The sequence below is a fragment of the Typha latifolia genome, chromosome 7 (assembly GCF_019914945.1).
Source record: "Typha latifolia isolate L0001 chromosome 7, TyphaL0001v2, whole genome shotgun sequence".
In the NCBI taxonomy this organism is placed as follows: Eukaryota; Viridiplantae; Streptophyta; class Magnoliopsida; order Poales; family Typhaceae; genus Typha; species Typha latifolia.
In genome coordinates, this window is record NC_133092.1 from 2457530 (window position 1) to 2478158 (window position 20629).

Sequence of the window (20629 nt, forward strand, 5' to 3'; positions counted from 1 at the left end):
GTTAACTGTTCCAGTTTCTGAAGGGCAAATGCCCCAGGATTTCTTTGAAGGTGTTTACGCATATAAGAGCCGGTATGTTCTTATTCTACCTCTGAAGGTATAAGGTAAGACTGGAACCAAAATAATTTGAACGATTTGGTTCATGCCGTAACAAAATAGGAGGAGAAAGAAACAGAACAGATCAAGAAGACTAATTGTTTGACGAAATGCCTGAAAGATTGCAATCAACTCTCAGTAGGTCGAGAATTGGGCCTATTTCTTAATTTATGATGCATAAGGCCATAGAATAACTTTTGTAATCCAGGTTGAGCCCAATCATCTCCTAATATGGGTCCAATATAAGTCCTCTTCGGCTCTTCCTCTTCTCACATGCCTATCTTGTCTCCAACTCCGAGGAAGAGCCTTTACACAGCCTTACTCCTACTCCTTAAAACCCACCCCTTAAACCCCCAATAAAATTGACCCAGATGTCCAAAGTCTCCAACTTGAGACTTCTTCTCCCCTCCTCGTCGTCGCTCTTCCTCTCCAAGAAACCCTTCCTCCTCGCCCCCTTCTCCCGTTCCCTATTCTCCAAGCCATCACTGCCCCGAAAGACATACTTCGCCCCCATCACCGCGCTATCCTACGCAGGTAGGCACCGAAGAAGAGGCCGCGGCAGTGGCGGTGGCGGTGGCGTTTCGCCGCAGAGGAGAGGCAACAGCACTCTAAGGGAGGGAGGAGGGAGGGATAAAGAGAGGGGGAGAATGGTGGATATGGATGAAGGAGAAGATTTGTCGTTTAATAAGAGGAGGGCGGAGGGGAGAGATCGGAGCGGGAAGGGGAAGGCTCTCCAGCTCAAGACCCGGAAGTTGAATCCCGTCAATACTATATGCTACCTTCAGGTATGGGATTGGAATCAAGTTAGTTTTTTTTAAAAATAATTTTATTATCATAAGAGGCTCTTTTCCAGAGAATTTTAGGATGTGGGTATGAGTTAGATTCGAATTTGAGGACAGAGTACCACTCTGCGGTAGGGGGGATGGTGAATTTGCTTGTGTATTAAACTTGTGATCTCGGTTGCCTTTGGTCTGCGAAGTTTTTCTGTTACTCATTTCCTTCTCCCTTCTTTGGTAAAAGTAAAAAATGTTGGATCAATTTGTTGGTGGCAATTTGATATCGTTATTCTTCCTGCTGTTATACGTATAATGTCATTGAACCTATATTCGTTTCCCCAAGAATTTGAACTTCTTAATCTTTTGGTACATTTGGGTGATTACCTTTTTAACGATGAAATTTTACTTTGTTTCACCTTACTTTGGAACAGAAATATGAGGGAACCCAGAGATATGTAGGATATGGTGGGTTTGTTTTAAAACTGCAAATATTGTATCTTGTCTTCTTTTATGGTGTTCAGAGTTCATACCGTTTTGAAGAAGACTATCATAAGCATGTAGTTGGGAAAAGCTTGCAAGATGATGTAATAACTTATATATGCTCTTAATTTTTTTATCTTCTTCTTCTTCTTCTTCTTCTTCTTCTTCTTCTTCTTCTTCTGTTTTAAAATGTCTGAATCTTATCAGGTAATCAGATATTCCTTCATGATTTCTTTCTTGAATCCATAGAGAATTGTGTTAGTATTTTCTAACTATTTTGGTATTTCCTTAAGTAATATAGTTATCCATTCCATAACCAACTTTGTATGAATCAGTTTTTGATTACTTGCTTCTTTCCTTTTTTTCTCCATAGATACTGGGAACTGGGATGGACACACAAGATACTTCGCCTTCTATTTTGCTCTTCTTTGATAAACAGAGATTTATATTTAATGCTGGCGAGGTATGGCTCAGTACAAGGCATCCAATGGATTTTCTCAAGCAGCTTACCTCAAGAAATTTATCTTTACTAACTTTTGCATCTTTGATCTTTAATACCGACTAATAAGAATCTTACAGTGGAATTTAATTTATTCAAAATCCATCTTTTGACAGAAGTTATTTGTCTGCAGGGGTTGCAGAGGTTCTGCACGGAGCATAAGATAAAGCTATCAAAGGTGTAAAATTGTTAGGAAACTTGTGTTTTCTTTTGTTCTCTCCTCCCCCCTTTTTGTTTGGCTTTTTTCATTACTCCTCTTGGGTCTCCCTTGTTTCTTCCTTTTCTCTTTCCTCTTCCTTTTCGTCTTCTTTGTGATTCATCAAGGAGAAAGTTGCTTATTCTGTCGGAGTGGTAGCATGTAATTTATTGCCATCTTTGCCTTATAGTTAGAGGATACAGCAACTATTTATCTTTGTTATATAGTTGTTCATCAATAATTAATAGTAATTTTTGATCAAGTTTCTCATTGTTCAATCCAGATTGACCACATATTTTTGACTCGCGTATGCTCAGAAACTGCAGGTGGACTTCCAGGTAGCCATTGTTTTGTTTGATAGTTGATCTTACTTTTGGAAAAATTATTTCTCAGCTAACTCTTTTGTCTTCCTTTCTAAGTCAAACGTAAATTTTCCATTCTACTTTAGAAGTAAAATGTTAAATGTTTTCCTTTTATTTTTGAGATGTAGTTGTCTTTTGCATACTAGTAAGAATGCATAACTAACTCATTGTTCCTTCTTTTCTTTTTTCTTGGTCTGTAGGCCTTGTGCTTACTCTGGCAGGAATAGGAGAGGAAGGGATGTCGGTGAGGAATTTAGCTGCTGTTATTTCCCTTGCCCAAAACATGCTGCCTCATCAGTACTGCTTTATTCAGTTACATGAAGCTAATATTCTTTCTTTTTGAATAATGTACTTTCCTTCTATTTATATCTGATTAGGTCAATATATGGGGTCCGTCAGATATTGACTTTTTAGTTGAGGCAATGAGATCTTTTATCCCAAAAAAGGCCATGCTTCACACACACAGCTTTGGGTTGAGTCAAAATAATGGTGGAGGGTCATCTCCAACTTCTGGAAATGGCAAATCTATAGATCCCGTTGTTTTAGTTGATGATGAAGTGGTTTGTATATCAGCTTTCTTTGTAAAGCCAGGATACTCCAAAAGTTTCATAAATAATTTAAAAGCTCCAAATTTAGATTTGTTGGATGGAGAAAACTATTCGAGTCAGTATGTATACCCTAAAGCTCAATCCTCTGAAAGTTTGCACAGCGAAACAGAATTTAACCTAAAGCCTGGTGACACTGCTGTTGTGTATGCCTGTGAATTGCCTGAGATAAAAGGAAAGTTTGATCCAGTTAAAGCTGCATCTCTTGGTCTGAAGCCTGGACCAAAGTACCGTGAACTGCAACTTGGAAACTCCGTCTTGTCAGATCGTCTCAACATTATGGTGAGTCAAGTTTAAAGTTCTTTAACTTTTTGAAGGTTCATTGTGAAACTTTAATTTCTTTGTGACCGCATTGAATAGCTAAATACTCCAGTATATAATGTCATAAATTATTCTTGTGTTGCTAGTAGCCAACCAATCTCCTGAATCTCTTTGGTTGTATATATCACACCTTTAACTTTTATCTGAGTTAAGTCAACAATATTTTTGGAAATACGGTGAGTAAATTTTAGATGTCTTAATGTCTATTATGTGTAATGTTTTTTTAATTTGCCATGGTTCTTACTTAGGTTAATCCAAGTGATGTTCTTGGTCCTTCATCTCCTGGCCCCATTGTACTTCTGGTGGACTGCCCTACAATGTCTCATATGCACGAACTGCTTTCTCTGCAATCCCTCAGCTGTTACTATGCAAATTCTTCTACTCATTCAACAGAGGGTGTTAAAATAGTAAATTGCATAATCCACCTGGGTCCATCTTCTGTCACAAAGAGTATCGAGTATCAGAACTGGATGAGAAGATTTGGCAATGCACAACACATCATGGCGGGACATGAAATGTGGGGTTTGGTTCATGTTACTGTAGTATGTTTTTCTTATTCCTCAGTATAATGCCACATTTGCCTCTTCCTTTTCTTGTTGATTGTTTTAAGCTGATAATGCGGTAGAGGCTTAACTTTCAATTTTGCCAGCTCATGTTGCATAGTGTTCTGAGATTCTTCTTATATGTTATCATAGAAAGTTGTGATAATGTGGTTATGGAGTGGCCCTGGATATGCTATAATATCTGCTAATGTCTCTGAAAGGTCTCGATCTCCTTTTTGATAAAAAGATCTAAAGTTGGACCAAAGTTTTCTATTTAGTAGAAGCATCATGTAGATAAAAGTATTTGAGAATTAATCTGCTGGAAATTTGCCCTATCTATGTCACTGTTTGTATCTATCCTGCCAAATAAAGTTTAGTGATTGTCATTTTTTATCGTCGTACTTATTGCACTTCAATAGTAGTCATGCTTTTCTTATTTGAATAGGCTATTAACCGTCTGTAGTTCCATATCTCATTGGGTTCTTGTAACCGCTTTTTCACATTTTTGCAGGAAAAATACGAAGATTCCGATCTTGAAGGCCAGTGCAAGAATATCATCGCGGCTCAATTATGTATGCCCTCAGCTATTTCCAGCCCCCGGTTTGCAGTCTGCTGAACAGATTAATAACTTACCTTTGGAGAAAAGTGTAAATGCTGAGGTTTATCCCTGACGATTTGCTGACATCTTTTCAAGTCAAGATTGTAACAATTTTCATTAGTCCACATTTTGAAGGTGAATTTTTCTTCTCAGGGTACTTCTTTAACCCTTTGCAGAAGCACTTCAGCAGAAAATCTTCTCAAAAGCACTTCAGCAGAAAATCTTCTCAAGGTATGATATGGGTACTAGCACTCTTCTTTTTTTGACAAAAAGGTTGCCACTCTGTTTCATTGAAACATAAAAAGCACAATCCCCATCAATTGACAGATATTTACAAACATAGAACTACTGCAACATCTGTTCATCACAACACATCAACCCCAACCACAAAACATTCACAACACAACCAGCTATTTGCCACAAAATCTGTTTTTCATCCAATGGTTGAGGCCCATAAACATTTGTAAGCACCCATCTTATCCGCACAGACCTTCTGTTCGCGTACACAGAAATTGAATGCATACCAACTGTACAATCTTCCTACTCCAAATTGTTCTCATTAACACCAATGAGCAAACCTCCAGAAAAACCAGAGGAAGGTAAAACATACCAGCCTTTCATTCTACCACCACCCATAGCCATCAAAATCCTATCACTGACCTCAACCTGCTTTGTTTCTTGCAAACAAATAAAGTCCAAATTTCTTGCAAATCAGCGAACTCACTCTTCTTTTCTCAGGCATTCCCATGCCTCTAATGTTCCAGAACATTTCTTTCATATTTCACGAATTATCTCCCCTTTTGGGTCTTCCTTTCTCCTTAGGGACTCGATATATATTTCAGCTCTCTCCATCTCAAGAGCTTTCAGAATCCCAATATTTTCCAACATTACCTCTCTATTTCTCCCCAAATTTACTCCACAATTGATAGCAATAGCAATTAACTCTTTGCCAACAAATTTAGGAAAACATAAACATTGCGAGAAAGGGCTTTTACCTGATTGGGCTTGTCTCTTCCAAGTAACTCCAGAGATTTTTCCTTTCCAGCCTCTTCCATCCTCTTTTGGTGGCCCTTTCTTGTCCACCAATCTTTATTATGTTTTTGATACTCCTTTACCGGCTTCTGTGGAGGTTTTGGTCCTCTTCCTTCTCAAATGTTATTTCAACTTAGGATCTTTAACTGGCTGAATTGGATCCACATCTAAAAAGCTATGCTCTGAAAAAAAATGCCAGTTGCTAGACATTATTGGGGTACCAGCGCTTGTCAGATAACACAAGAATCCGGTCAGGACATTGTATTGTAAAGAAGATAGTAATATGCTGATTAATGGAATTCCTTTTTCTCATTTGTCCTTCAGTTTCATTTGCGGCCGCACTCTCTTCTGGGACTGGATAAATCTGCCATCCCAGGCACACTTAGTCACAAGGAGATTGTTGAGGAGCTTTTTTCAGAAATCCCAGAAATAAAAGATATTTCCAAGCAGATTAGTCAGTTCTGGGGAAGTCCTCTGCAAAATAATTCTATGATGCCTCTAGAGGATGACAACATAATAATGGTGGAAGAACCATGGATAAATGAAAGTTCCCTAGTTCCTATTGAACACATGCAAAAGAAAAGATTGGATGTATCTGAAGGTGGATCTCCTTATCTAGCTGCTCATTTGATAAAGGGGCTTGAGGAAAATCTTGACATCCCTTCTTGCTTGGAGAACATAACAAGAGAAGATATGGAAGTCATTCTTTTGGGAACAGGTTCATCTCAGCCTTCAAAATATCGAAATGTCAGCTCTGTGTTTGTTAATTTATTTGCTCGGGGCAGTTTACTCCTTGATTGTGGTGAAGGAACTCTAGCACAACTTAAAAGGAGGTTGGTATCAACTTTGAATAAATATCTTGAACACATTCCACCACCATTTCTCATGGTTCTTTATGGTGAAAGTTTATTTGTTTTCAATTTCAGGTTTGGTGTAAAGGGTGCTGACAATGCTGTCACAAGCTTAAGATGTATTTGGATTTCCCACATTCATGCTGATCATCACACAGGTCTAGTTAGAATACTTGCTTTAAGATGCCAGTTGTTAAAAGGTGTACCTCATAAACCTTTACTTGTCATTGGGCCAAGACCACTCGAGAGGTTTCTTAAAGCATATTCAGAACTAGAAGATCTCGATATGCAGTTCTTAGATTGCAGGCACACCCTGAAGACTACAGTTGAGTCTTTACTCAGTAACCATGGTTCAGGAAGAGGTGACTCTGCAGATTCAAATTACGAGAGTAACAGAGGTGCAGGATTGGCAACTGTTACATCTCATCAACTGGAAAGTACTTTGTTTGCTCCTGGCAGTAGAATGGAGAGTTACAGGAAGAAACCTGGGATTCCAGTTGAAGCTTCCATGGCTTTAATTAGTTTAAGAGAAGTGCTATTTGAAGCAGGTTTGGAATTTTTACATAGTGTCCCTGTTTTACACTGCCCAGAGGCATTTGGTGTTGCCTTAAAGTCTAGAGAGAAAGTGAATAGTCATGGAAAAACTATTCCTGGCTGGAAGCTCGTTTATTCAGGTGACACTCGGCCATGCCCGGCCCTTATCGATGCATCTAATGATGCCACGGTTCTTATTCATGAGGTGCGTAGCCCCTCCATGATAATTTTTTTCTTGGTTCCTGAATCTTATGTCCTCTCTTAGCATGATACAGGAAGATACAGCTGCATTCTGCATGTCATCATTATTTGCTCTTTTGCTGGCAACTTTAGCTAGTTTGCTTATGGTTTGTCGACATGCCAAATATAGATGTGATAAAACAATACTATTATCATTATCAGCTTTAGATATCATCTTCATCCTCAACATTCTTGAATCCTAATTCTACTCTAAACTCTGTCATCAGCATCAGTAGCAATTCTAACCTTCGACTATTCTAACATGGCACCAATTGCATAGGCCATAACTCCCAAGTAATTCAGGAGACCCTTTCTATCCTGTGAAAACTTACGGTTGGTTTCACCTTTGTACCATGATTATAATTGTTCTACTAAAGAATGCACAGCCGATCATAGCATGACCTGTACAAGCACATTGAGCTTGTGTTAAGTGGACACTCTGTTTTAGCTTATGTCTGTAACCTCTGGTTGATTTGAGACCTCATCACTGTACCAATGTTTGTCGTCATCATGCTATCACCTTTAATAAGAACTTTCTTGACCGTATTTGGTGCCTTTTTGCAGGCAACATTTGAGGATAGCATGAAGGATGAGGCGATTAATAGGAATCACAGCACGACAAAGGAAGCCATTGGGGTGGGTACATCGGCTGGTGCATATCGCATTATCCTTACTCACTTCAGCCAGAGATACCCGAAGATTCCAGTTTTTGATGAGACCGACATGCACAAGACATGTATTGCATTTGACTTGATGAGCGTCAACTTAGCAGACTTGCCTGTGCTTCCTAATGTCCTACCTTACCTCAAAGTTCTCTTCAGAAATGAAATGATGTCTGATGAATCTGATGATGTTCAGGAGTCTGTTATGTACTAGAATTCAGTAATGGCGAGCCTTAGTGGTAACACTATTCTGCTGCTAATTGTTTTCTTCTTTACATTTTCAATTCATTTTGCTGCAATGCAGCATTTCTTTTGAGGAAATATGTTGAAAACTGTATCTTGAGAGAAGAAAAGGAAAAGGAAAGAAAAAATTTCTCTTAGATGTTGTTACATCGGACCCTCCATGTCAACTGCTGTTGCAATGCGATGTCCGACAGAACAAAGTTCCGCATCCAACTTGAGTTTATACAGTAGCAAAAATTTACATTTTTCTTTTGTGTGGATCCTTTGGTTTAGAGCCAAAGGTTGAAGACTATAAAATCCACGGGATTCTTGTATATAATCACTAATTATTATTATTATTTTTAATTAATAGAGAGTTTGTAAGCTAATTATAAATTAGATATCGGGGCTAGCGTATATAAAAGTTGATATATGAGCCATAAATAGATCAAATTACGATTCAAAATAAGTTAAAAGCAAACCCCTAGCACACATTTGCAATTCACGAATTATGCTCACTCGAATTCGTAATTTTTTTCCGATAACCGTCGGAATTATCGAGTACGTCCTGATCAAAAAGGGAAATAGAAACTCCTGGAATAAGTCTAGTTACTGCTCTTGTTTCAGTCTTCAACCACTTCCAGCTAATGTAGTAACGTTCATTATTATTATTGAAGTCGGCTACGAATAGTGGAAGATTTCCGATTTGCAAGTTCCAAGTAATGGCCAATAATTTCCACACGTCATCGAGCTCATCAGATGAACGGTTAACGATGCGTCCCTACGTGGATACTTTCCCATGTACCGTACTCACTATTGGGCATTGGCACGTGGTTGGTGGCGCTCTTGCGTCTCCGCGCGTGTACTACTTTCTCCACCCTCTCTCTACGCCCAACTATTATCACCGTCTCCTTCCTCTTCCCTTCAAATCTCCCACCCAATTCGTTCCCAAATCCCTGGATCTATTGGATTTATAATCGATCGTAGGGGTCTATGATCTAGGCTTTCGTGTACTCCTTTGGAACGATGGATTCGAGTAGGAGAGCTGTGGAGGCGTACTGGAGATCTCGCATGGTCGATGGGGTGACATCCGACGAGGATAAGGTTGCTCCCGTGTATAAGTTGGAGGAGATCTGCGAGCTTTTGAGGAGTTCCCCTGCGAGCATCGTGAAGGAGGTGTCGGATTTTATCCTCAAGCGGCTTGATCATAAGAGCCCCATCGTCAAGCAAAAGGTATATAAGCTCTATTGGTTTGTGAAGATATGATCGCGAAATGTCAATATTTATTGTTTGAGTTGAAGAATGAAAGTTTTCATTAGTAGTGCATGCAATGATTTAATGTTGAAACTTCTGTAAGTAAATGCAAAAATGTGATCTGATTCAGTGATACGCTTTCTTGATCATGCAATTTATTCGGAGTTATATGAATGATTAGATTTGTTACTTCCATTTTAACCATGAATCTGCATGAGGAGATTGAATTGTTTTGAGAAGGTTAATTGATTGCATTTTATGGTATCTTGAGTTTTACTAGGCGTTACGGCTTATCAAGTATGCGGTGGGAAAATCTGGCAATGAGTTCAGGAGAGAAATGCAACGGCATTCAGTTGCTATCCGTCAGCTTTGTCATTACAAGGGTCAGCCTGATCCCCTGAAAGGGGATTCCCTTAATAAGGCTGTTCGTGAAACTGCTCAAGAGGCCGTCTCTACTGTTTTTTCTTCTGATGACAGTAAGCCAACAGCCCCAGCAGAAGGTCTGAACAAGCGTATCCAAGGATTTGGTAATACCAATTTTGAGACGCAGAGTGAAGATAAGAAGTCTTTTATAAGTGAAGTTGTCGGTCTTGGTAGTGCCTCAATCAAGCAGGGGCTTAGCAATTTTGCTGCCACACATTCAATGATGAAAAATGATAATGGTACCTACAAGAGCCCGACTCTCCGAAGGTCTCTAACCACTGAAAATAATAGACATGATAAGTATGAAGCAAATGAGAACCATAGTGAGACTTGGGTATCTTCTGGTGTCTCAAAGAATGTAGCTTCTGGTACATGGGGTGCAGAGTCAAGAACGAGTATAACTGGACCAGCACCAGCTGAATATAGCAGGTCAAGTAATTCAGGGGTTAAGAGTCGTGAGGAGAGGCTTTTGGAGACCATCGTCACTTGTGGGGGTGTCCGGCTGCAGCCAACTCGTGATGCTCTACAAGTGTTCCTATCTGAGGTCTCAAAGCTGGATCCTCTGGCTATGAGTTCTGCCCTTGAGGTTAAACTTCAGTCACCTATATGGCAGGTAAGCTGCCTTCATCTACCATTTGTTTGTTCTCTAATTTGACTAAATATGATATGTATATATGTGAATGTCTTAGCATTGCATTCCTTCCAATTTCCTGACATCCTTTTTGTTGAAATCATGTGTTGGTAATGTGCAATTGTGTGCAGATCTTTCATGCTCATTCCGTTCATTGTGTGCATGTGTATCTGCACACATGTTCATGGGAAGATAACTCAAAATGTTTCAGAGAAGCAGAAATACCTTATTTTTAATTTTAGCATTATATTATTTTATAATTTACTGTAGTCGGAGCTTACATATTATCTTCATCTGCTCATTATATATTCTTAGGGACAGTATCTCTGAAATTTTCATGGAAAGAATGAGTGCAACTTTACTAGTTGTTCCTTTGTCAATTGATTTTTTTCAGGTTCGGATGAAGGCCATCTGTGTGTTGGAATCAATTCTGAGGAAAAAGGATGATGAAAGTTTTTCTTGTATTGCATCTTATTTTAGTGAAAACAGGGAATCTGTGGTTAAGTGCTCTGAATTGCCCCAAGTTTCTTTAAGGGAAAAAGCTACCAAGGTAACATTGCTCCCTTAAATATACCAGTTACCATTCGAAATGTGTAACTGCTGAAAATATGCTATCTCGAAATATCTTCTATTTAGGTTGGATTTGATGGCCTATTACCAACGTATGCACCTACATTTTTGTTAGAATTTGTGAGGCCTTATATAAGCATGATATATTATCCACTTATCTTAAACAAAAGGATTGATTTTGGTCAGAACCAATCTGATAATTGATAATGGGTCTTGTTTTGGCCTGTTATTGCTTGTTCTAAATTATGACTTGTTCTGCATCGTTTTTCACTTTTGAACTGAAGAAGCCAAAATGGGTTGAGGAAGAAGGGCCTTATATATAATTACTAACCTGCTTCATGATTTAACTTCCACTATTGAAGCAATGTTTTTTCCCTCTTTTGCTGGCAAATATTATATAGTTCTTGTGCTTTTAATTAGGTCTTAAATCTTTTGGATGGAGAGCAGTCTGCCCAAACAAGAAATGTGATGGAGCATTCACATGCAAAAGCTGTGTCAGAGCCTGTTGTTCAGATGCCTGACTTAATTGATACAGGCGACCTAGATAACAATGGAGGTGACATTTTCAGTCAGAAGCATCATGATCAGAGCATTTCTAATCTAACTGAAGAAAACTCTTCAGTTGATGATCTCTTAGGTGGTAACCCTATTTCTGAGCTAAGCACAGGAGGGAATGGAGATGGGAGTGATCCATTTGCAGATGTGTCATTCCATGTGGCGGAGGACAAGGAGCCCAATGACCTTTTCTCAGGCCTGACTATAGATGATAAGTCATCAAACGTAAAGCATGATATGCCTTCAACTAGTAATCCTGGATTACTTGATATTTTTGGTGGCAACTCGGAGCACCTATATCAAGAAACAGTAACAGATAAAAGGCATAATCAGTTGCTGGCTGATTTGACTCTCACTGGAATGGCTCAAGGCCAACCCAGAATGGCTGGAGAATCTGGTGGTATCCTCACAGGATTCTCAGATCAAAACAGTCAACCCAGCGAGGTACCAAACAGTGGAGCATCAAATATTATTTTTGGTCCAAATTCTTTTTTTCCTGAGGTTCCTATGCAGTACAACATGCCTCCAAGTATTATGCTCAATGAAGGTTATGCTGCCCAGCCATTGAATTATGGTTCAATGGGGAATCTCATTGCTCAACAGCAGTTGCTATATCAAAACCTCGGAAATTTCAACCCTGGATTTGGACATGAAGTTGCAAAGGATGGTTACCCTTCAGCCCTCCCGGATATTTTCCAACTGTCTCATAATCCAGTCCAAAAGCATGGTTCAATGATGACCAACATGAAAAAGGAGGAGACTAAAGCTTTTGATTTTGTATCGGTATGAATCTTATTATCTATAATCGCTTTGAATTTGACTTCCTTATTATCTCTATCTTGCATGTCATACAACAACAAGCTCATTAGCTTTACGCCCACTGGGTTTTAGTTAATAGTCGCACAAAGAAGATTATGAACATATTTTTCTTGTATAATTGTTGCATTGTCCTGTAGAGCCTATACACGTACGTGTATGTATATTATCCTGATTGTTGAAGTGCAGTTGGAAAATAGTCAAATACTGTCTCAAAGTCGAACTACATGATATGATGCATAATATTCTTGAGCACATGCTAGATTAGATGCTAGACAGGTGAATTTATGTTGTCATAGATCATCCTTTTAGGTTCAACTTAGTAGTCTCCGACTCTTTCTCAAGCTTTGAGAACCAGTACACCTATTTGTCTTCCGCTCTGATTACAAAATACAGAGGATTAAAATTACTTTAAGTTGCTGACAAAGTGTACTTGGACGACATCTGCTTTAGTTTAGTGGATTTTATATTTTATATATTATTAGCGTCATTGCAACATGGACATATTTAAAGTATGAGAAATATTGGTGGTAGTGATATTTTGTGAAGACTATAGATGAACTGCCTAGTAATGATGCCTCCTTTGTATCTTTGTGGCAGGATCACCTTGCAGCAGTCCGTGGTTCAAAAAGAGTAATCTGAAGCTTGTTCCCATTGGTGGTCTAATCCAACAGCCTTTGCAAATGGGTTAAAATGGCGATATGCTTTACAGAGATTATCCGAGCAAAATTCTTCACAATGTTAGATCTTTCGATGCCTCAATCTTCATGAGTCAGACGACCTTTTGCCAGCCTTATGTTGTATTGTTCTAGATAGAGGCAGAAATTTTAAGTTTTAGAGGAGGGCATATTGCTAGTATGTTGTATTATGTCACTTTACGGAAGGTCAGCTTCATTATCTTATCTAAGTCTTTCTTTAAGGTTTACTTTGTTATACGTTAATTGCATTACTTCTTTCTTGGTATGAATAAATTGGATTAATTAGCTCTCCACAAATGGACGAGTGCACATTACTGGATACCTAAAAGCTGTATTCGTGGATGTTTCTAAAGTACGCTTTTACTTGAAAATAAATTGACGGCATGATGTGTACATGAGTGATGTTTTATATGCCGCAAGATATTGAATTCTGGAATATATATGTATGTATGTATCTTGTCCATCTTTAATCAAATGTGTATGCCAAGTTATGTCCAATCTACCCGGGTGCTCATTGGATTGTCTGATTCAATGAATCAGATTGAATCAGAATGAATCAAGATCGAATGGATAAGCTGATTCACGTTTGCAATGTAACTATGTATCTGCGATGTTGCCATGTAGATCATATATTGCACATTCATGGTTATAAAATCATTTTAATTTATTGTTGTCAAAATTGTTATTGTCAAATTCTTATTACACGATACATTGTAAATAACAAAATTAACAATAAATGTAGAAGGAATATTACTCATTAGAGTCTTTCTCAAAAGATTAAGATATTTTAGTTAAGCAATCACGGTAATTTTCTGGTTGGGTCCTACCAATACATGACAAAAATTATGAGTTTTTTTTCTTCCATTGACATTGGAATTAATATTTGTGAATTTTTCATTTGAGTGTTTTATATTATGGCTTGGATTCATTGCTATCTGTTCTTAAAAGTATTAGCCTAATTGTCAAATTTATATACAGATGACTATCCTTTGTTTAACTTATACGGCTCGTGATCAAATAATCTTAACTGAATCTGTTAAAGAGTATAATCTCAATGTAGAGAGATATCTCACGTTGGACTCATCTCTCTCTCACTACTGCTACCGTTTCCATCTGCAAGTTTCTCCAACTTTCCTTCTCTTTTGGTTTAGGTTTCCCAATGGAGAGCTCAGCCACCAAAGACGAGCAATCCAAGCCACCATCACCACATCAACCAACAACGACATCGATACCATCATCACCAACACCACCGTCGTCCCTCCAACCACCACCACCAACAATGACAGAAAAACCATCGTCGCCGCCGCCGCCGCCACTAACGACGACACCTACGATGACGACAGCAACACGGCCGCTAGTAGTGCTCCAAATCTCGCCAAGAACAACGCAAGTTCTTGTGAGATCACTCGCTTCTTTCGCGACGCTCGCCGCCACACTCATAATGGTTCTCAGCGAGGACACCGCCGTCCTCGGCAGCTTCTCCATGCACGCAGATTACAAATCCTCGCCGGCCTTCAAGTAATCGTATACAACTAATATTTATCTTCTTCTTTCATAGAAAGAAAAGGTTGAGGACTAATTGAGGGATTTGGACGTCGTTCGCCGGTTGACATGATTCTAATGCTTGTTTGCAGGTTTTTCTTGTTAGGGAATGCGATCGCCTGCGGGTACTCGTTGTTCTCATCGTTTTTGATGTGGCAGATCGGAAGTAGTTGCTTCGTTCACTTGATGGATATGGTAATTATTTATTGTCGTTCTCTTTCTCTTGTTTTTCAATTATGTTTAGTATTAAAGCATATTATCTTTTGAGTTCCTAAGGATTACTTAGCATCTCTTTAGGCCAAGTGCTCTCATATGAGATTGGGATTTCGATGCACGCTTACCATCAATCTCTGCACATTTGACGATATATTTTGATCATGCCCGCTCTATTCCAATACATCTCACGTATTTGATTTCATGCATGATTGGAACCATTTTATGCATATAATTGATGCATTAGTACACATTCAACAATGTGCCCAAATTAACATAGAAGGGTCAATCTGTATACTAAATCTCTATCCCCTGTATATAGATCAAATCCAACAAGAAAAGTAATACGGAAAACAAATGAATTCTTACTAGGATCATAAAACTTAACTCGCAAAGTCTAAAGAAATTCATCTCTTGTACTGTATTAGATTTTAAATTATTACTTAACAGTCCAATAATGTTTATCATACCTCAAGCCGATATATATATATATATATATATATATATATATACATATGACATAAGAAACAAGAGTCAGCTAGCCTTCAATATGATTCATATTTTCCATTCTGTTTTCTTGCAGTTAGCTATGGGACTAGTGATGGCTGCAGCTGCTTCTGCAAGTGCGATAGGATACGTGGGGAAGTATGGCAACAGTCACACAGGGTGGTTTCAAGTGTGCAATTACTTTGATAAGTACTGCAACAAAGTTGGCATCTCTTTCATCTGTTCTTATGTTGGCTTCCTGCTCTTCTACTTGGTTTGTGCTATGACAACTCTTCAGAAGCCCAAGAAGAATAATTAGTGAGCTCCTGAAGTATATTACCACTCATATTGATCAATGGATGGTGAACTTTCTAATGGCAAGTTGGATTAGCCTCTTGCTCAAACTAAGTGCAAGAATAGGTTTATCCTGATTAGTATTTTGGCTTGGATGTTGGACTAATTTTGGTTGTTACCTAGTGTTATTTATTTGGTATTCTTCTCTCTTTCTTCCTTTTATATGTATGCATTATTGGTTTGTTAATTTGGGTTTTTTAGAATATAAAGGGCAGATGAAATATTCTCTATCATCTTTATGCCTAATCCTGCTATAGGTTTTTCTCATTTCTCCACAAAAAAAATAAAAATCCTGCAAGGTCTTTCTGCCAATTTAAATATAAAATCTCGTCAATTTATTATCTCAAGAAAATTTACATTTTCAATCCACTTAAATTATATATATATATATATATATATATTATCATTCAAGAGCTCGATTAAATTAGACCAAAATAACGAGCTACCTCATCCTAGATATTTTAAACCCCAGACCATATTAAGATAATAAGTTACATGAGTCACACGCTGGTCGCTCATTCCACAGAAGAGAACCGGTAAGATCCCGACACGTGTCACCATGGGGGGGGGCGCGCGAGTTCTGTACTGGGTGCCTTTGCGCGGGTGCATCCAGCATTCCTATTATAAAAACTTTTCTCATCAGTATCCTGCTCCACACCACGTGTCATTTCATTTAGTTGAATGCTCTCGTGAATGGAGTCGGATTAAGACCTTCAATCCGGCGAGGAGTGTGAGCGCACTCAACCAGATACGCCCAAAATCAGCAAAAATCGTAAGAAGGTACAAAGAAGAGTTCAGGAAATGAACAAATTTATGGTACATGTAATCCTTGCTTGGTTCTTTACATCAGTGTATGCTCTCTAAATTGCATTTGGTTGACTTCCATGTTCTCAAATCTCTTGGTGTTAAAAATGTGAATGGTTGCATGTTCATGCTTGCTCGCCCTGCTGTTTCTTGGTTAGCTGAATTGGTAGCTGCATTCCTTTCCTCATCCTTTTTGTTGTTGTGGTGAATCAGGATTCGATTTGGTAATTTCAGTATGATTGGGTTGCAAAAACCATTACTAGCTATGGCCAAGAGGCTTGTTCTGGTGATGGGGATGATAGCCTTCCTAATTTTGGTGCTTCAGACCATTGCACTTCCTTCTAGGATTGTTTTGCCGCCCTTCTTTCCTGCTTCCAAGGCCCCTGCTAAAGCTACTTCTTCGATGATGGTTGGAACGTTTTCCCTGTTGAGTGATTCAGGAAACCCTAATGAGGAATCAAATTTTGAGGGGATAAAGGTTACGAACGGAGGATCCAAGAATGATGGTAATGCAGTCCTCAGCGAGGATGAAGCCGTCGATAACGAACTTCCAGTTGAATACGAAAGAGTTGCAAAACCAAACTATGTTGCTTCTCCATTCAAGGCCAGAGATTTAGTTAATTTTACTTCAAATGTTTCTGCATTCATATCTGAAGGTGCCAGTGAACCAAATTCCGCCGTCAAATACGAGAAAATGAGAAGCCCACTAATTGAATCTATTTCCTCTCCGCTTGCGGCAACTCGAGGGAGGTCTGGAGCAAATTCAAGTAATCCTACCCTGATGATGGCACCCACTGCTTCCTCATCAGGAGAACAACAGGTGGTACTTAATAATTACATGCAAGAAATAAATGAACTGCCAAAGAGTGATGCACTGAGGCCCTTTCTGTCCAGTCCAGCCAATTTGGCTACTAAATTAGGGATGAGGAAAAAGAAGAAGAAGCGGCTGATGCCTCCAATATACCTGACGGAAATGGACCGGCTCCTGTTTAGGACTCGAGTTGCCTATCGCTCCACTGTATGTGCGTAAATTTTAAGGGTTGTTTGTCAGCACTTTACTTACTGGAGTATATCCTATTGGTTGTTGACATCTTCTTCTTGCAAATGCAGCGGCCTCAATGGTCTTCAGCACAAGATCAGCAGATATTAGCAGCAAAGGCACAGATTGAGAATGCTCCTATTGTAACAGACGATCACGAGCTATATGCGCATGCTTTTCGGAATATATCCATGTTTAAAAGGTCAATGATTTTGCAGTGATGTTTCAATTATCCTGCTCATTTGTAAGTAGGTAGTTAGTCATAGATGGCTATCAGATGATGATAATTTCTTGATGCTCCATTCCGTAACATAATTGATCAATTAAACTCATTTTCAATCTTGCAGAAAATATCAATCCATAGCACAAATTTACGGAAAGGTAATCATGAACTACTTCTAAGTTTACTCTTATCCAAAACTTTAGCTACATTATTTGCACCTCACATGGAGAGCAGTATAAGGAGTGAGTCTAAAGAAACTTATTAGCAGAAAAAAGGCATTGGTTATTACATTTACAAAGACAAAAGTTTCTAGACAAACATTAGAATGTATTATGATGACTCAAGTGAATAAGTCCAACTAATCAGAGGATTACTTAATGTGGCAACAATCTGTTAATAGCAAATACTTGATGTACAGATGTAGGAAGTAATGAGTACATGACCTTTCAAGGACAAATATTGTTAGTAATTTCCCCGCGGAAGTGCTTTCATGTCTTATGAATTATTCTCATGCCTCTTGCTATAAGAATTGTTATGCAGACATATACTATCTTTTCTTCCAATATTATCTCTAGCATGCATATTAAGATTAATGGATAATAATGTAATGTGCAATGTGGAAAGCAGTCACACAATTTGAGGAGGTAAACCCATAACCTAGTCCTACATGACACTTATCATTTTCTTTATTACTTTTGAGTTATGAACTGGCTCTTTTAAATTGTACATAGTTGCCTTCCTCCATCTTGCTGATAGAAATTCTTAATGGTACGATTTCTGGTGCTGTAGGAGCTACGAATTGATGGAACAAATACTTAAGGTTTATGTCTACAAGGAAGGACAGAAACCCATATTTCATCAGCCATTGCTGAAGGGCATATATGCCTCTGAAGGATGGTTCATGAAGCTGATGGAGACCAACAGCCACTTCATGGTGAGGGATCCCAGAAAGGCCCACATGTTTTACATGCCTTTTAGTTCACGCATGTTACAGTATGTCTTGTACGCTGCCAAATCCCGTAATAAGAAAATTTTAGAGCAGTACTTGAAGAATTATATCGACATGATCGCAGCAAAATATCCATTCTGGAACCGAACAGGTGGAGCTGACCATTTTCTTGCTGCTTGCCATGACTGGGTATGTCTTTCAAGCTTTATGCTAGATTAGTAAGTAGTAAAAATAAGATGATGTATGCATGTATCTAGATTTCACATAACTGAAGATTTTTAAGATTCCTTTTCTTGCCGCAGCATGCTAAGGACATATGTTTAACACACAAAGTACATATTGACGAGGGACATTTTATTGGCTTCAGATATCTCAGTATACATAATGCTCAACCAAAAAATCTAGATAGTGCATCTAACTAAAATCTCTCTAGTTAGCTCCTATAATATATGCGAACATACTCTTTGCATGTACTCATCACCAGTTAGCTAAGCCTAACATCCATCATGTAGTTTGGAAGAATGTCTAGGAAATACTCTGTCCTTAGACAATACTAAGCTCCTGAAACTGAATATACTTGTTACAGGCACCATATGAAACGAGGAATACCATGAAAAATTCAATTCGGGCCCTATGCAATGCTGATGTCCGTAATGGCTTCGGACTTGGCAAAGATGTCTCTCTCCCAGAAACTTACGTGCACTCTGGTCAGAACCCTCTAATAAATCTTGGGGGACAGCCTGCTGATAAAAGGCCTATTCTTGCCTTCTATGCTGGAAATATGCATGGTAGCCTTCGTCCGATCTTGCTGCAATATTGGGAGAACAAAGACCCTGACATGAAGATATATGGCCCTATGCCGCGAGATATGACCAGCAAGTTGACGTACATCCAGCACATGCAGACCAGCAAGTTCTGCATATGTCCCAGGGGCTACGAAGTTAACAGTCCACGCATAGTCGAGTCCTTTTTCTACGAGTGTGTACCTGTGATAATCTCAGATAACTATGTGCCTCCTTTCTTCGAGGTATTGAACTGGGAAGCCTTCTCGGTGATCATTCCAGAGAAGGATGTGCCTAGACTGAAAGAAATACTCGTATCTATTCCGAGAGAGAAGTATTTGTTGCTGCAGATGGGGGTCAGGAAAGTGCAACAGCACTTCCTTTGGCACAACAAGCCAGTGAAATATGATGCATTTCATATGATCCTCCACTCAATCTGGTTCAATAGAGTCTTTAATATGAGAACCAGATGAAGGATGAATTTACTCTTGAGAAGGTTGCATAATGACGCTGCAGAATTGTGCCGAATTTCCTAAACGTGGACGTGGCGAATGAATTTCGGCAGTCAGCAGTTTATTCCAGGCATAAATTTCATCATGATCTTTGATGATGGCCTAATATGCAGTGCAAATTAATCTAGATTGAGATCTCACTGCAACCAACACAAGGTGTCAAACTTGTATCTATTTCACTTGGGTGGTTAAATACGTATACAGTTACTACATGATTACCATGGTTTTAAAAAAGTAGGAAGTTAGATGGTTAACATGGTTTGTATAATTAATTGCACGTACATTAACTTAACTATGATACTACCTTGCAGCAATCTGCATGCTGGTTGTTTATTTCTATTTGACTCCGATATTTTTAATTAAATAACAAAAAAAATCACCCTGTTCGACCCTTGTATATCATTGGATATTCAAAAAAGACCACAAATATTATGATTTAATCAAGAAAAAAAAAAGAGAGCAACAGTTGATTATAAAAATGGTGAAAAGATTATGTAATCTGAAATAAACACGTGAAAAGAGAATCTTATTACTAAGAAAATTAAAGAGCATTATACGAATATCGTCCGTAATTATTTTCATTTAACGAATGCATTAGATTTGTATTACTATTACCCACCGACTACAGAAGATCAGGAAGCGCAAAGCACCAGCTTTAATCTATTATGATTCATAGTTTAGTGTATTTATAACCCGTTTTTTGAAAGGTTATGTTCCAACTTATTATATATCTAAAAAGATTAGCCCCTATGCCTAACCTAT

General features: G+C 38.5%; 3 protein-coding genes across 4 annotated transcripts; all 3 read left to right on the top strand.

Moving 5' to 3' along the window:
- Positions 1-374: 374 nt before the first annotated feature.
- On the top strand, positions 375-13356 carry LOC140791654 (uncharacterized). The gene is made up of 16 exons (XM_073142262.1): positions 375-881; positions 1726-1815; positions 1985-2029; positions 2331-2385; positions 2610-2653; positions 2787-3296; positions 3584-3852; positions 4389-4536; positions 4629-4706; positions 5832-6340; positions 6434-7097; positions 7697-7984; positions 9551-10306; positions 10719-10874; positions 11315-12232; positions 12866-13356. The coding sequence occupies exons 1-16, from the start codon at positions 468-470 to the stop codon at positions 12905-12907; spliced, it is 4986 nt and encodes a 1661-aa protein (XP_072998363.1). The 5' UTR covers positions 375-467; the 3' UTR covers positions 12908-13356.
- On the top strand, positions 13015-15720 carry LOC140791653 (CASP-like protein 1F1). Its single transcript, XM_073142261.1, has 4 exons — positions 13015-13149; positions 14115-14481; positions 14598-14700; positions 15302-15720. Exons 2-4 carry the CDS (start codon positions 14123-14125, stop codon positions 15521-15523), a joined length of 684 nt encoding a protein of 227 aa, XP_072998362.1. The 5' UTR covers positions 13015-13149; positions 14115-14122; the 3' UTR covers positions 15524-15720.
- A 510-nt stretch (positions 15721-16230) lies between these two features.
- Positions 16231-20200, top strand: LOC140791681 (probable glycosyltransferase At3g07620). 2 transcript variants are annotated; one of them, XM_073142292.1, is made up of 5 exons: positions 16231-16374; positions 16576-17380; positions 17473-17603; positions 18414-18762; positions 19160-20200. In XM_073142292.1, exons 2-5 carry the CDS (start codon positions 16598-16600, stop codon positions 19826-19828), a joined length of 1932 nt encoding a protein of 643 aa, XP_072998393.1. In that variant the 5' UTR covers positions 16231-16374; positions 16576-16597; the 3' UTR covers positions 19829-20200. The 2 variants fall into 2 exon arrangements, with proteins under 2 accessions (XP_072998393.1, XP_072998394.1); XM_073142293.1 differs by having other exon boundaries at positions 16231-16338.
- Positions 20201-20629: the final 429 nt, after the last annotated feature.